Raw genomic sequence first — 14,258 nt, forward strand, 5'->3', positions numbered from 1 at the left:
TAAAGTACGTTACTAAAACAATGCAGTATAGTATAATTGATTAATTTAACTGAAAACTAAAAGTAGAAATCTTGCGAGGACCATGAAATAACGATAAATGAAAACATGCCAATTTTGACGAATATCTGAGAAAAGATTCTATTTTGATCATAATATTTTGAAGGGGTGGGGGTATGTTTTTGAATAAAGAAATAAACAAACTAAGAAACTTAGACGATAGTGTGTGCAGCATCATTGAGCGACGGTTACTGAAAAACATTTTATTTCAAGATGGCATTTTTTTTTTTTTTACCTTTATCCGTATATAAGTCGAAGGCCAGACTTCAGCAGAAAAAAGTATCGACTTATACCCCGAAAAATATGGTAGATATATTCAACATACCAGCTTTGTGACCTTGACCAACAGCTAAATCATATGCTGTATGGTTATCTTCATTAGTTATAGTTATATCAGCTCCCCATTCTAATAATAGTTGTATACATGATGTGTGATTATTAAAGGCTGCATATATCAAAGCTGAACTACCACTCTAGAAAGGAGAAAATCAAGCAATTTAAAGATTAGTAGACACAGAAATCAAAGTAGTGACCAAAAGTGTTTTTGGGTTCATTCATAATGGAATATACCATTGTTGGTCAAGGAACTGGACCCCAAGCACTACTCATCTTAATTGTTGTACTTTTTTCTTGGGACGACGATCTTCAAGAAAAATGGTTTCAATTCCCCGCTTTTATGTGACAAGGCATAGGGTCGCCTGTCTAACCTCGTGGGTTTTCTCTGGGTCCTTTGATTTCTTCACACTGCTAAAGACCCATACGCACAAGCAAATTAGTGAAATAAAATTGAACCATGTTAGTCCCAAAATTATCTAGTTTTGTGGATGTTCAGCCCTATTTCTCTCTCCAGAAAGACGCTGGCTCGCTAGCCTGGCGGTCGGGTGTTCGATCCCTGCATTGGCCGAGAAAGTTCATCCAGATTTTCCGGCGTGGTTTCCCCTTGTCAGTGATGCAGGACAGAGTCCTTGACAAGGACATCTGTCTAGTCATTCGGATGTGACGAAAAACCGAGGTCCCGTGCACATATTGGCGTGCACGTAAAAGATCCCTTGGAAGTTGGAATTCGATATAAGAGTAGGCCGTAGCGCCGCTGCTCGGGCAAAATTTCGCTCATAGCACACTGTATGGCGTATGCCCGTCTTCATTAGCCCAGTTTAGTAGCAGAACAGTAGGAAGTTAAACCCCATTTCATTTCATTTTTCTCTCTCCAGAAAAATTTAAAGCTCTGTCATTTCAAGTATGATCAACATGAAACTTGGCATGTTTGTTCCTTGGACAATTGTGTTTTATTCCAAGATGATTTCTAAGATGTCAAGCTTAGTTTCTGATCCTTAGAGTATGCTCATACTTGATTTAATTCAAAAGATCAAGGGTTTTCTTTATAACCATATTTGCATGTTCCAATTATGTAGCAGAGGTTTGGGCGGCCAAATGGTGAAATTTGTGCTCTAATGATCATAAGGTGGGTTATCCATGCAAGTCATGGTGTTGATCCTGGGTTAGTAGATGACAAGGAGTAGGGTCGCCCACCCACCTAATCTCATGGGTTACCTCGGTTTATTTCCTCTTCTAAAGACTCGTCTGTGAAAAATGAAAGCTAATTTTTAAATGACAATATATTATATGTTAATCCTGAAATGACCCCTTCAATTCTGTGGGAGAAAAAACAATTAACCTAACATTTGGTTCCTACCTCATCTTTATAATTTATATCCATTCCAAGTTTTAATAATTCTAACATGATATCAGAATAACCATAGCAACTACTCAGTAGGAGTGCGTTTTCCCCATGATTTCCAATCAGATTAATATCGGCACCATTCTGTAGTAAATATTCTACACTCGACATCTGACCATTAGCACACGCCCATAATAATGCTGTAAAACCGGATTCATCTGTTTTATTCATGTCACAGCCTGAAAGTACACAAATTATATGGGAATTAAAATCTTGTTGTGCAAAGGCAAAGTTCAAATTTATGTCATAGACCAAAAATCCTGTAATAAATCTAACAGCTACACAGTTATACTGACCTGTCCAGTTACTACTCTTTTAAAGAAATATTGCCAACCCCCTTTGACAGAATCCACTTTATACCAGTGCTACATCACACAACTATTCTTTTTAGCTGCCAAAAAAGTCTGCCTACTGCAGAAATGCATACATGGAAAACGGGCCTTACAAAGTGTTCCATACTGATTATGTGAAAGATTTCTTTCAGACTCTGAAAGATGATGTTACTGAACATGCTATAATAATATTAAGGATATGTCTATCCATTTGAAACCACCAATAAAATACGATGTTACTATTAAATATCCAGTTTGATTTTCAATCAATGTAGGTTACAATAGCTGATGAAACAAAATCATAAATCAATTAATTGACTTTGTTCATATTGGTGCATCAATACTTGTTACTCTTCTTGACTAAATTGTCACTTTGTACTCGGGTGGACTTCAAATCTACTTTAATATTTAACTTTATTTCATATTTCTCTCAATGATTTTACCTAGTCGATTAAGAATTGATTTCAGATCAGATTGTCATTCTGTTTGTAACGTGTATGTTTGTTAAATTTAAATAATACACAGGGAGGTAATCTGGTCTCGGTGTCAAATACAGTCACACTCTTGTTGACAGTTTATAGACAAAGATATTAAAGACTTGCAGAGACTAGGGCCTGATAAAAAAAATTGTTTTTTTGTTGTATTATTTCTAAAGTCATCTTACCATCTTTGATCTCTTGTTGTAATAAAACTAATTCTCCTTGTGCAGCCATTTGATGTATACTCATATCTACAACACATTTAAATAGTCATTAAAACATATATCCTATCAAAAGTCTTATTTATTTATGAAGATGAGATCACAGCTAAAATACAGTTAATTTGATTTTTGTATCACAAAATATGAACCCACCAGATCATCCAAAGGAACTTTCTCAGCCAGGACCTTTTACTCACTGAGCAACAGTGGCTCCAGACTTAAAGTGAGGACTCGAATCTTCAGACAGCATAATTTATCTTTAGGAATGTATAAAGCCCATCAGAGGACTGTAATCATTGTTGCACTCCTCTTTTTCATAAGTAAAAAGAATATGTCTGATGTGTAAACTATTATTGATTAAGCACTTACTTTGTATAATAGAGGGTGTTGTTGTCTGAACATTACCTCTCTGTAAATTAGACATGACAGTTGATGGCTGAAAAACAAGACATATCTCATGGTTTAATAAACCTGTAATATTGCTAAAAAGATTAGAATACAGGAAGTTTAAGGAGGTAAGGCCTAAGGGTACTGTGGCAAAAATAAGTATGTGTAAATTGATGTAATTACAATGTTGAATAAAAAAGACAGTAGATACCTGGTAATTTAAATTTTATGGCAATGTGCAGTATTGTTAATTTGTTAAAGGCACAAGCCATGTATCTCTATAGTCAAAATATGTACCATTTTAATTTAAAGACTGATATACATAACCAAATGCGAGTATAAAATATTAAATTGTGAATAATAAACTGGTTTGTCAAAAAAGTATAGAATTATTTACTTTATTTGTCAGTGTGAAATCAAAGTAAAATGGGTTTTTTTAATAAAAAATACTTTTCAAAATTTGTGTGAAATACCACAGAGGAAATACCAACCCTAAAAGGTGAATAATTAATTTTGGAAGGAGTTTCATGTCTTCTAGGTTTAGTTGGGGATGAATCAGCATCACTACTTCCATGGAAACTATCATCAGCTGAAACAAGTAAACACATGTTCCGATAAACTACAAGAACATACTAAGTTACATACAGATAGCATTATTTTAAAATAACATTTTGGTATACATTATCAGCTGTATTACTTTAATAAAACAAAACTACATTTCTCTAAATCAATTAAAATCAAGACGTTTTTCAATTAATTTTCTCTCCCATTATGTTCTGCATGACATGTTCTTATGAGGGCTGACTGAAAAGTTTTAAGCCTATCTGTGAAAGACCTATACAAAGTCAATGGTATCCATGTCCCCTTCAAGGTGTACACACTTTTGCCAACGACTTTTGATTGCCCTGGATGTTGGTCAGGAAGAAATTTTCTTCTGCCACCCTAAAAAAAAGTCGTTCACAGCTGACATAACATTATCATTTCTAGTTCCTTTTTCATTTCTGGAAACTAGTCTCATCCATGGTTACTAGTCTGGCCAAAAGATTATCAGTATCTGCTTCAAAACGGCGCAGATTGTCACGGGACGAAACTTTTCTCATTCCTAACTCCGCGATAATGTGCTCAACCCTCTTATGAGACATACCCACATCACTGGCATATTTATTATCTTGAGTGGTCAATCGTTGATTAGCCATCACCATGTCATGCACTCAGGTAATGTTTTCTTGGATGATTGCTGTTGATGGCCTTCCAGGAGGCAGGTCATTGTCAAGACTCTCTCTGCCATGCTTAAATTCTGCAGCCCACTTCTTTAATGAGGAAAAGGAAGGAAGGGGTATCATCCCCTAGAGTGGAGATCATGTCGGCATGTATCTGTGTTGGGATTAGTCCTTTTAGTTGCTGGTACTTGATTACTGCCCTTTAGCCAGTTTTGTCCATTTCTGGCACGAAGACAATAGTAACACTACAGTTGCAGTTCTTATGTCTATGACTCATTCAATGATTGTACTTGCTGGTGGCAAAAGTTTGTTTCACCCCAATTGATCTATCCTTTTCTGGCTTACAACTTTTCAGCCAGCCCTCGTAGTTGTATAAGGTGAAAAGCCAATAAAAATGCAGCAAATCACATCAAAATATTGTTTACTGATCTATGTATGAGCTCATTAAAGTCACATGCATATAATACAGCAGACATAAGTCCCTCTGAATATTATGTTTGATGATATGCAGTGCAGAAAATCAGAATCATAAAGATAAAACAAAAAGTAGATATAATTTAAAACATGATGTCAATCGGGTATAGTTTGTTTGTAAAGTATACAAATGTAGGTACTCACCATCCCCAAAGACATTTTCTACTTCTAAATCATTGAGTTCTTGATCACTATAATCAACAGGTGAGAAAAAACGACCACCAGATGATGATGATCGACGTTTGACTGGAGAAATCATTCTACGACATTTATCTGGTGATGGTTTAGATGTTGACGGATTGCGATCCATTTGTTGATTCTAAAGGTATAAATAATATTGATGCATCATCGAGGCAATTATAATATTGCTGGATAACTACATTTCTTTATACATACATGTAGATTTTCCTGATAAAATTGGGTTTAACATCCTACTGTTCTGCACCGACTAGGCTAATGAAGACAGGCAAATTTTGCCTAGATAGTGGTAATACATACAGCCTACTCTTATTTCAAATTCAAACTGTCAAAGTTTTTTTACATGCAGCTAAATGCTAATGTGTAGGCCCATGCAGGACTTCATTTTTTTCGTGCCATCCAAAAGATCAGACATTTTTTCTTGCCACGCCCACCGTCCTAAACCAATGACAAAGTGAATCCATGCTGGAAAATTGTGACAAATTTTCTTGGTTAACAGGTTAGAAATTGAAATGAAATGTTGTTTTATGGCATGTCAGCATCAACTGGGCTATATTGCGCCAGACGTATGGAGAATTATTTGTGACAGATTAAATGTAATCAGAAGATAAATGTATATTTAAAAATACAAAAATAAGATATCACAGTTCAGTAAATAATTAAAATCATATCACAAAACATTATAAAAACATATCACAGTACATTACTTATAACTAAAAAACAATAAATATGGTTAAAGCAAGCCAACAGCGAGGCTAATTTCCCCACCGAAATCCCAAAATAAATAGATGACACATATTAATTAATTGCGCATTTATTTTTTTCAAAAGTATCGAGCAATCAAAATTTACACTAAGTTTCATCACTCTCTATGAAATAGAATCAAGGTTATCTTGTCCCAAAGCATCGACCAATGAAATTGCTTAGCTTTAGCTCGAAATGTTAATCATTGAACTCAGTCAAGACATTCACCTAATGAACATCTACATCAAGTTTAAACATTCTACCTCAATTAAAAGCAGAGTTGTTATGTTCCAAAGTCTTGACCAATCAAATTGCTTGTTGCTCCTTAGCCTAAGCAGAAAATTCTCATTGTGGAACGTAGTCAAGGTAATGATATAATGAGTGTATACTTGGAGTTTCATCACTCTCACTTAATTAAAACTAAAGTTATCGTGCCAGAAAGAATAAATCAATCAAATTGCTTATCTCTGCTTACCCCAAGCAGAAAATGCTCATCTTCAAGACACCTACACCAAGTTTGAACATTCTAGCTCAATTAGATAGAGAGTTATTGTGTGCCAAAAAGTGTGACGGACAGACGGACGGACAGACAGATGGACGAACCCATTTTAATAGTTCCCTATTTTTTAAAATTTAAAATTTATGATAAAAGTCTGTCTCTTTCAAAACATCTAGCAGTTTTCCATATAAACCTAGCTGGGCAAACAGATTGTGCAAAGACTGGCAACATTAGTATATTTTTCTTATTTCTTTGAGATACTCCCACTTAATCAAAATGTGCTTAATTGTCAAGGGAACTTGACAGTGCTCACATTCTCGTTGAGGCTCTCATTTTTATATGAAAATATGAAATAAAAAAATATGACCAATGCAAGAGCGACACAAAACAACCTCATCTCGCCTGTTAGTTCTATAGGAGTTTGGCCAGTCTCCTTAAAGCGGCTTAATGTGATAAAGTTTGTTTGTGCCTGCAGAATCCCAAGACCCATTACCAGCGGTCATAACAATATATGAAAAAGTTAATGGAAGATTTAAAATCAGTGAAAGGTAAAAGAAATTGTGATATGGGAAGATCTAAAGTAGACTTGGCAGCTAAGTCTGCTTGATCATTCCCTTTAATATCAACATGACTGGGGAGCCAGCAAAGGACAATGTCTTTGCTGATGAACTTGTGTCATAGTAGCAGACAATAAATTTCTGCTACTAATGGGTGTACAAGCAGTTTGTTGTTTATTGCCTGTAAAGAGGACAAAGAATCAGTAAATATAACATGTTTTGACAATGAAGAGGATTGAATGAACTCCAAAGCCTGAAAGATGGCCTGGAGCAGTAAATATAGAAGCAGCAGGTGGAAGTCTGACAGAAATGATTCCAGATGGCGTGACAGTAGCAGAAGCTACCCCATCACCATCTTTGGAACCATCTGTGTAAATGGGAGCATAATCACCATATTTAGACCGTAGCTCTCAAAAGAGAGATTGAAATGCCGTGGATCTAGTATCTTTCTTTTTGTTTTTTGTTAGATCTAGATGAATCGTCAGTGGAGATATACTCCAGGGTGGAGTTCTAAACAAAGGGGTATTCGCAATACTGTCGTGACTGATGCCAGCCTCTGACAAAAGGGGTTGGATGCGAATATCGAATGATGGAATAATGTTAGTTTTCAGTAAATACAGATGTTCATGCTATGGTCTAAATATGGTATTATATGAAATATGATGAGGCAGAGATGATATTTTTGTTGCATTTTGCAGTGCCAGTTTATCACGTCTGTCGTGCAATGAGGGCTCGTGAGATGTGCGGAATGCTCCTAAACTGATTCTAAGTCCTTGGTTGTGTATGGTATAAAGCTCTTTGAGGGCCATGCACAATACTCATAATCGAGTTTTGATCTTATTAATGCTCAATATAATCTAAGCAAGACCTTACGGTCTGCTCCCCAGTCAGTGTTTGGTAAGACTTTCAATATGTTGAGAGCTTTCAGACATTTCTTCTTGAGTGTTTTAATACGAGGAATAAATGATAATTTCTTAACAAATATCAAACGAATGGGACTGCCATCCAGTGTAAGCTCTGGATCAGGATGTAAACCTCTTCTTGACAAAAGTGCTTACAAACAGTTTGGGATTTCTAAAATCGAAATCCATTGTCAGTTGCCGATCGTTGAATAGAATTTAAGCAAAGTAGCAAATGACGTTCGATTGTCTGCATACAAGTCGATCCACAACACATCTGAAAGTCATCAACATAAAGAGCATCGTCGACCCGCGTTTAAGGCACGTCAGTATCGTATTTATTTTGACAGAAAGAAGTGTGGGAGATAATAACTAATAATATACTTCCCTGATGAACCCCCATTTCCTCAGAGAATATTGATCCCAAACGTACCTTAAATGACCTATCTTCTAAGAAGTTTTTAATGAAGATAGGTAAACGACCCCGCAGACCAAGGTTATGCAGGTCGCACATGATACCACATTTCCATGTGGTATCATAAGCTGTTAATGGATGAAAGCATCCCTGACAACCATTTCAAATCTAACAAGATGATCAAGAGTGCTCCTTTGGGACCGAAATCCGCATTGGAGGTCTGTAATGAGGTTGTTACCAATCTCTCCATGGTTTTGCAAATGCAGCTAGTTAAAACGATCAGACGATAATTGGTAGGATTCGTAGGATCTTTACCCAGTTTAGGGATGGGAATTATTGTGGCTTCATGCCACAAAGGAGGGAAATTCCCATCAACCCAAATCCAGTTATAAAGATCTATAAATATTAAGAGTGTTGAAAAAGTTAAATGTTTTAAAATCTGGTAGTGAATTTTATCTGGACCAGTTGCAGTATCCCGAGCTTGTTTAAGAGAATCACAGTTGACAGAGTTCAGCAATAGAAAACTTGTCATTATAACATTCATCATTACGGGACTTAAAGTTAAGTCGCCTTTTCTTCTGTTGATGTTTAATGCACCAAAAATTAAAAGAACATTGCAGAATTGGTCCAAATCAAGTCTGGCATAGACTACCGGTCGGCAGACGAAAGTTTCACTAAATTGATCAGTGGTGACAATGCGATCATGAAAACATCATTCCCATGTTTGTAAACTGATGTTGTTGTACTTACATTGATAATTGCAAGATTAACTCTCAAAATAAGATTTACTATAATCATCTATTCATAAAATATACTCCATGTTCATTTAAATAGCAAACTGACATTTAACAATTTGTGCTAAAGAGAACACTGACTTATTATTCTTAGATTTCTTTACTTGTGTTATAACTTATACAGAAAAACATGTTATAACAATGTAGCCTACTATCATTTACTGATGTAAATGAAGTATCACTCATTCTGTGAAAAGCCACAAAAGGCCAAATTAATTCCTTAATGACTATATGATGAAAACCTTTGGCTACCATTTATTTTGGTTCTGCTTCTAGCAATGAATATTTCAATATTTCTGACTTTGTTTACACCTGACAACCTAACGCACCTTCAATATTTAAGAGCATAACATAAAATTATCTCCCTTCAACCATTATTCAAGTATAACTGATCATAGGAAATTACGAGTTTTGAACAGAGCACAGTCAATACTGAAAAGAAACAATCCGCAAAAAGTGATTCCAATGCCAATAGATTTACTACTGGACGACCCCTATTCCCCAAAAGGCCCACTAATTAATGACATATAAATTGCATAAATGGTTGTTTATGATCTCCCTTTCTCTCATCTGTATATTTTATAAGTCACTGTGATCATTGCATAAAAAAAAAAAACCCAAAAACAAACAAAACTAAGATTTTATTACCACTGATTTATTTATTCATAACAGAGAGGTCCCATTCTATGTAAATAAGTAAAATACATAATGCAATGGTAATTAATTAAAGCAAAAACACTGAGACCTCAATGTCATGCAGTTCACTATCATCAAGCTGATTTTAGTATAATGTCAGTCAAAGCTTCTCCCAACAATTCATTAGGTTTGTAACAGTGGATCCCAACATCAGCATGACTAGAGAATCCCTGATTTATAAAGCAATGCAATTGTGCCATAAAGTTATTTGATTTTAACAATGAAGCCAAAGTCCTTTACAATGATGGCAAAATGTCACAACTTGATACCCTCATAATAATTAGGTAATTGACAACGCAGCTAACATGATTACGAACATGAAAGATAGGTTGCCAGGCAACAAAACATTATCAAAAATAAATTTGAAACATGATATAATTTATACAATCAATTCAAAAATAAATTTATAACAAATTTATAACAATCCATAACAAGTACAACAAAATCATTCTGATGTTAAAAGGCATTATTTTTAATATGATCGATTACTTTTTTTTTTATCAAGATGAAATGGTAGTTTTTACACTCATATTTTCTTATACATGTATATCATAAAATGTAATTGATAATAATGATCTGACTTTAACTCATTCAATTATCAATTCACCAACTGGTATACAATTATTACTAAATCATATTCTTCTGGCTTTAAAATGTATATAAGAAAAGTTAGAAAACTAATAAAGGTTAACAATTCTGATAAATATATCTGAATTGAATTGTTAAAGGATTTTTGTGGTAATTTATCACAGAATTTATTGTGATTTCCAATCTATGAATTTGCCCCCCTCCCAAAATGACTTGATGCAAACATTTGTAATTAAGTGGATTCAATACTGGATTGAACAAGCCAACAGTGAGGCTGCGCATGATGTCCCCTAAAATGAATAGATGACACATTAATTAATAGCACATTTATTTTTTTCAAAAGTATCAAGCAACCAAAATGATTATCAACCATAAACTAAGTTTCATCACTCTCTATCAGATAGAATCAAAGTTATCTTGTCCCAAAGCATACACCAATGAAATTGCTTAGCTTTAGCTCGAAATGTTAATCATTGAACTCAATCAAGACATTTACCTAATGAACCTCTATAACAAGTTTAAACATTCTACCTCAAAAGCAGAGTTGTTATGTTCCAAATTCTTGACCAATCAAATTGCTTATCGCTCCTTAGCCTAAGCAGAAAATTCTCATCGTCGAACTTAGTCAAGGTAATGATATAATGAATCTATACTCAAAGTTTCATCACTCTCACTTAATTAAAACTGAAGTTATCGTGCCCAAAAGCATCAACCAATCAGATTGCTTATCTCTGCTTATCATCAAACTCCATCAAGGCATTCACCTAATGAATGCCTTCACCATTATTGAAATAAGTCAAGTTATTGATGTGATAAAACTATACACCAAGTGTCAACACTATCACATAATTTGAGCTAAAGTTATCATGTCCCAAAGCATCAACCAATCAAATTGCTTATCTCTGCTTACCCTTAGCAGAAAATGCTCATCTTTGAACTCCATCAAGGCCGAACAGACAGACAGATGGACGAACCGACAGACGAACGAACCCATTTTAAAATAGTTTTTTTATTGACTTGTAGCACAGGGAACATGTATTCAAACAGTTCATCACAAGGCATCAGATCTCAAAATATATTTATCAACGGAACTCAATTTGACATTAATATAAAAATGCATTATGTAACAGCTAAATCTGAAATGTTATATAAATTATTTAGACATTTATTCACATGACAAGCCCATAATCAACTCTCTAGATAATCGAATGGCCGAGATATAAAGTGCATTAGACACTGCCTGCCATATCTTTGTTAAATGGACAATCAAGACTTTTTTTTTTTATCATAGCAATGGTACTTGAAAATCAAGACAATTTATGCAATTCTTGTTGAAACTTAAGATATTCATAACTTTGCTCAGAATAAAGTAATTTTCATTATCAGTATCTCAAACTCTTTTAGCAGGAACGGTTATCATCTGTCTCCAGTTTAAAAATGAAATTTTAAAGGGACTTGCAAAATAATATTATAACCTGCTGGTAGAGAGAGTCTCAAACTGACCTTAGACAAAAGAGAACATTAATTTTTAAGATAAGTATGGTCTTTACAGTTTATATAAATTACAATAAAGATAATAAAATAACAAAAATAAAATTTGATAACAAAAACAAAGATTTATATCATAGTGATAATGAATGAATTAATTTGAGCAAAACTTAAGACAATGGTCTATAGACACCATGTTTAATTAAAAGATAGGTTGCCAGGCAACGAAACATACACCCAAAGCAGCTAAATCATCCGAACAGTCAACAAGGGTTTTCACATATTTAATCTTTTGTAGGTAATGGGGGCATTTACAAGACAATTTCATACAGATTAGGTTATAATTTTCGTCCTTTGAGGATTCAGAAGGTGCTACAAACTGAAACATGGACCTTAACTCTGGAAGTAATATACAAAAATTGTTGTAATTCGACAGCCTTTTTCGTTTACTAATTTAAATAATGCATATAAATTTCATATAGATCGGATGATTACTTGTTGTTCACATTGTGCAACAAGTAAAATGGGGCCTATAACTTGAGAAGTAATTACTGGAAATTGCTGAAATTGAATAGGCTTCGTTTCACTAATCTAAATGATGCATATAAATTTCATACAGATCAGATGATACCGTTAATCATTAGAGCATTCACAAGGTTCAACAAAGTTAAACAAGGGTGATAACTCTAGATGAAAATTGCCGAAATTGAACAGGCTTCTTCGTTTCAATAATTTAAATGATGCATACAAGTGTTCTACAGATCTGATGATAAATTTTGTCATTGAAGCATTCACAAAGTGCAAAAAAAAAGTGAAACAAGGGTCATAACTCCAGAAGAAATTAAGGAAATTGCCTAAATTCAATCCGATTCATTGTTTTACTTATTCTAATGATGCATTTAAATTTCATACAGATCAGATCATAACTTTTCCCATTCAAGCGTTCACAAGATTCAATAAGGTGAACAAGGGCCATAACTCTAGGTGTAATAAATGGAAATTGCTGAAATTCAATAGGCTTCTTCGTTTTGCTAATTTAAATAATTCATATAAATTTCACACAAATCAGATGATAACTTTTGTTGTTAGAGCATACACAGGCTTCTACAAAGTGAAACAAGGACCATAACTCTAGACATAATGAACAGAAATTCCTGAAATTTAATAGGCTTCTTCGTGTCACTAATTCAAATAATGCATATAAATTTCATACAGATTAGATCATAACTTTTGTCGTTCACAGGGTTGAATGAAGTAAAACAAGGGCCATAACTCTAGATGTAATTAACGGAAATTACTTAAATTTAATAGGCTTCTTCATTTCACTAATTTAAATAATGCATATATATATATCATACAGATCGGATGATAACTTTTGTTGTTAGATCGTTCACAGGGTTCGACAAAGTGAAACAAGGGCCATAACTCCAGAGGAAATTAATGTTGTCGTTCACAGGGTTGAACGAAGTGAAACAAGGGCCATAACTCTAGATGTAATTAACGGAAATTACTGAAATTTAATAGGCTTCTTCATTTCACTAATTTAAATAATGCATATAAATATCATACAGATCGATGATAACTTTTGTTTTTAGGGCCATAACTCTAGACATACATTGTAATTAACGGAAATTGCTGAAATTCAATAGGCTTCTTCACTTCACTAATTTAAAGGATGCACATAAATTTCATACAGATCGAATGATAACTTTTCTTGTAAGAGCGTTCACAAGATGCAATAAAGTGAAATAAGGGACATAACTCCGGAGGGAAATTAACGGAAATTATTAAAATTAAATAGGCTTCTTCATCTCACTAATGTAAACAATGTGTATCAATTTCAAAACAATCGGATAATAAATGTAGTCTGTAGAGTGTTCACAAGAAATTGTGGACGACGGACGGACAGACGGGGCGATGATAATATACAACCACATTTCCATGTGGGCATATAAAAAAAATCTAAACTGCTTTGGAATGGGTAAAAATAAACGACTGAAAATTATATGTTCCAAAAGATTAGGCAGACATTAGCCTGTTTACTAATTTTGGCTTCTGGTTTTGACAGTGTAACACAAGATCGATTACATCAACAAAAGCTTTAACTATATAGAATCTAAACAGTATGAATCTATCAGGAAATATCAAGAACAGAGGAAAATCACCAAAATTGTTCATGGCAATAACTGGGTATTTGCATTGCAGCACAACATGATATAACAAAAAAGTATTTAATTACACATTTACATTAGAATACTAAATTACTTCTACATAAAAATACACAAGCAAACATAAAGCCTACATTATAAGTGGATTTTAGGAAATGATATGCAAAGCTGATATTATGGACTAGAATACATTTGCCTGCTAAAATATACGTAATAATAATACTAATAATGCACAAAATATAAAAGATTTTTTTACAGAGATAGTAATATACATGTATAATGTTTTGTTACTGTGTTCATTTAG

General features: G+C 34.0%; 1 protein-coding gene across 3 annotated transcripts in view; it reads right to left on the reverse strand.

The window, feature by feature from the left end:
* Positions 1-9,356, reverse strand: part of LOC126817430 (ankyrin repeat family A protein 2) — a 10,109-nt gene extending 753 nt beyond the window's left edge. The window contains exons 1-7 of one of the 3 annotated variants that reach the window (XM_050544403.2): positions 9,267-9,356; positions 5,053-5,227; positions 3,706-3,803; positions 3,197-3,263; positions 2,792-2,857; positions 1,751-1,974; positions 383-530 (exon numbers count right to left, since the gene is read on the reverse strand). In XM_050544403.2, the coding sequence (XP_050400360.1) occupies positions 383-530; positions 1,751-1,974; positions 2,792-2,857; positions 3,197-3,263; positions 3,706-3,803; positions 5,053-5,227; positions 9,267-9,269 (781 nt within the window). In that variant the 5' untranslated portion in view covers positions 9,270-9,356. Of the gene's footprint in view, positions 1-382; positions 531-1,750; positions 1,975-2,791; positions 2,858-3,196; positions 3,264-3,705; positions 3,804-5,052; positions 5,228-8,970; positions 9,216-9,256 lie in introns of those variants that run through there. The other 2 variants (XM_050544404.1, XM_050544401.2) reach the window with 2 other exon arrangements.
* Positions 9,357-14,258: the final 4,902 nt, after the last annotated feature.

This window comes from Patella vulgata, chromosome 4, assembly GCF_932274485.2.
Source record: "Patella vulgata chromosome 4, xgPatVulg1.2, whole genome shotgun sequence".
Taxonomy (NCBI): domain Eukaryota; kingdom Metazoa; phylum Mollusca; class Gastropoda; family Patellidae; genus Patella; species Patella vulgata.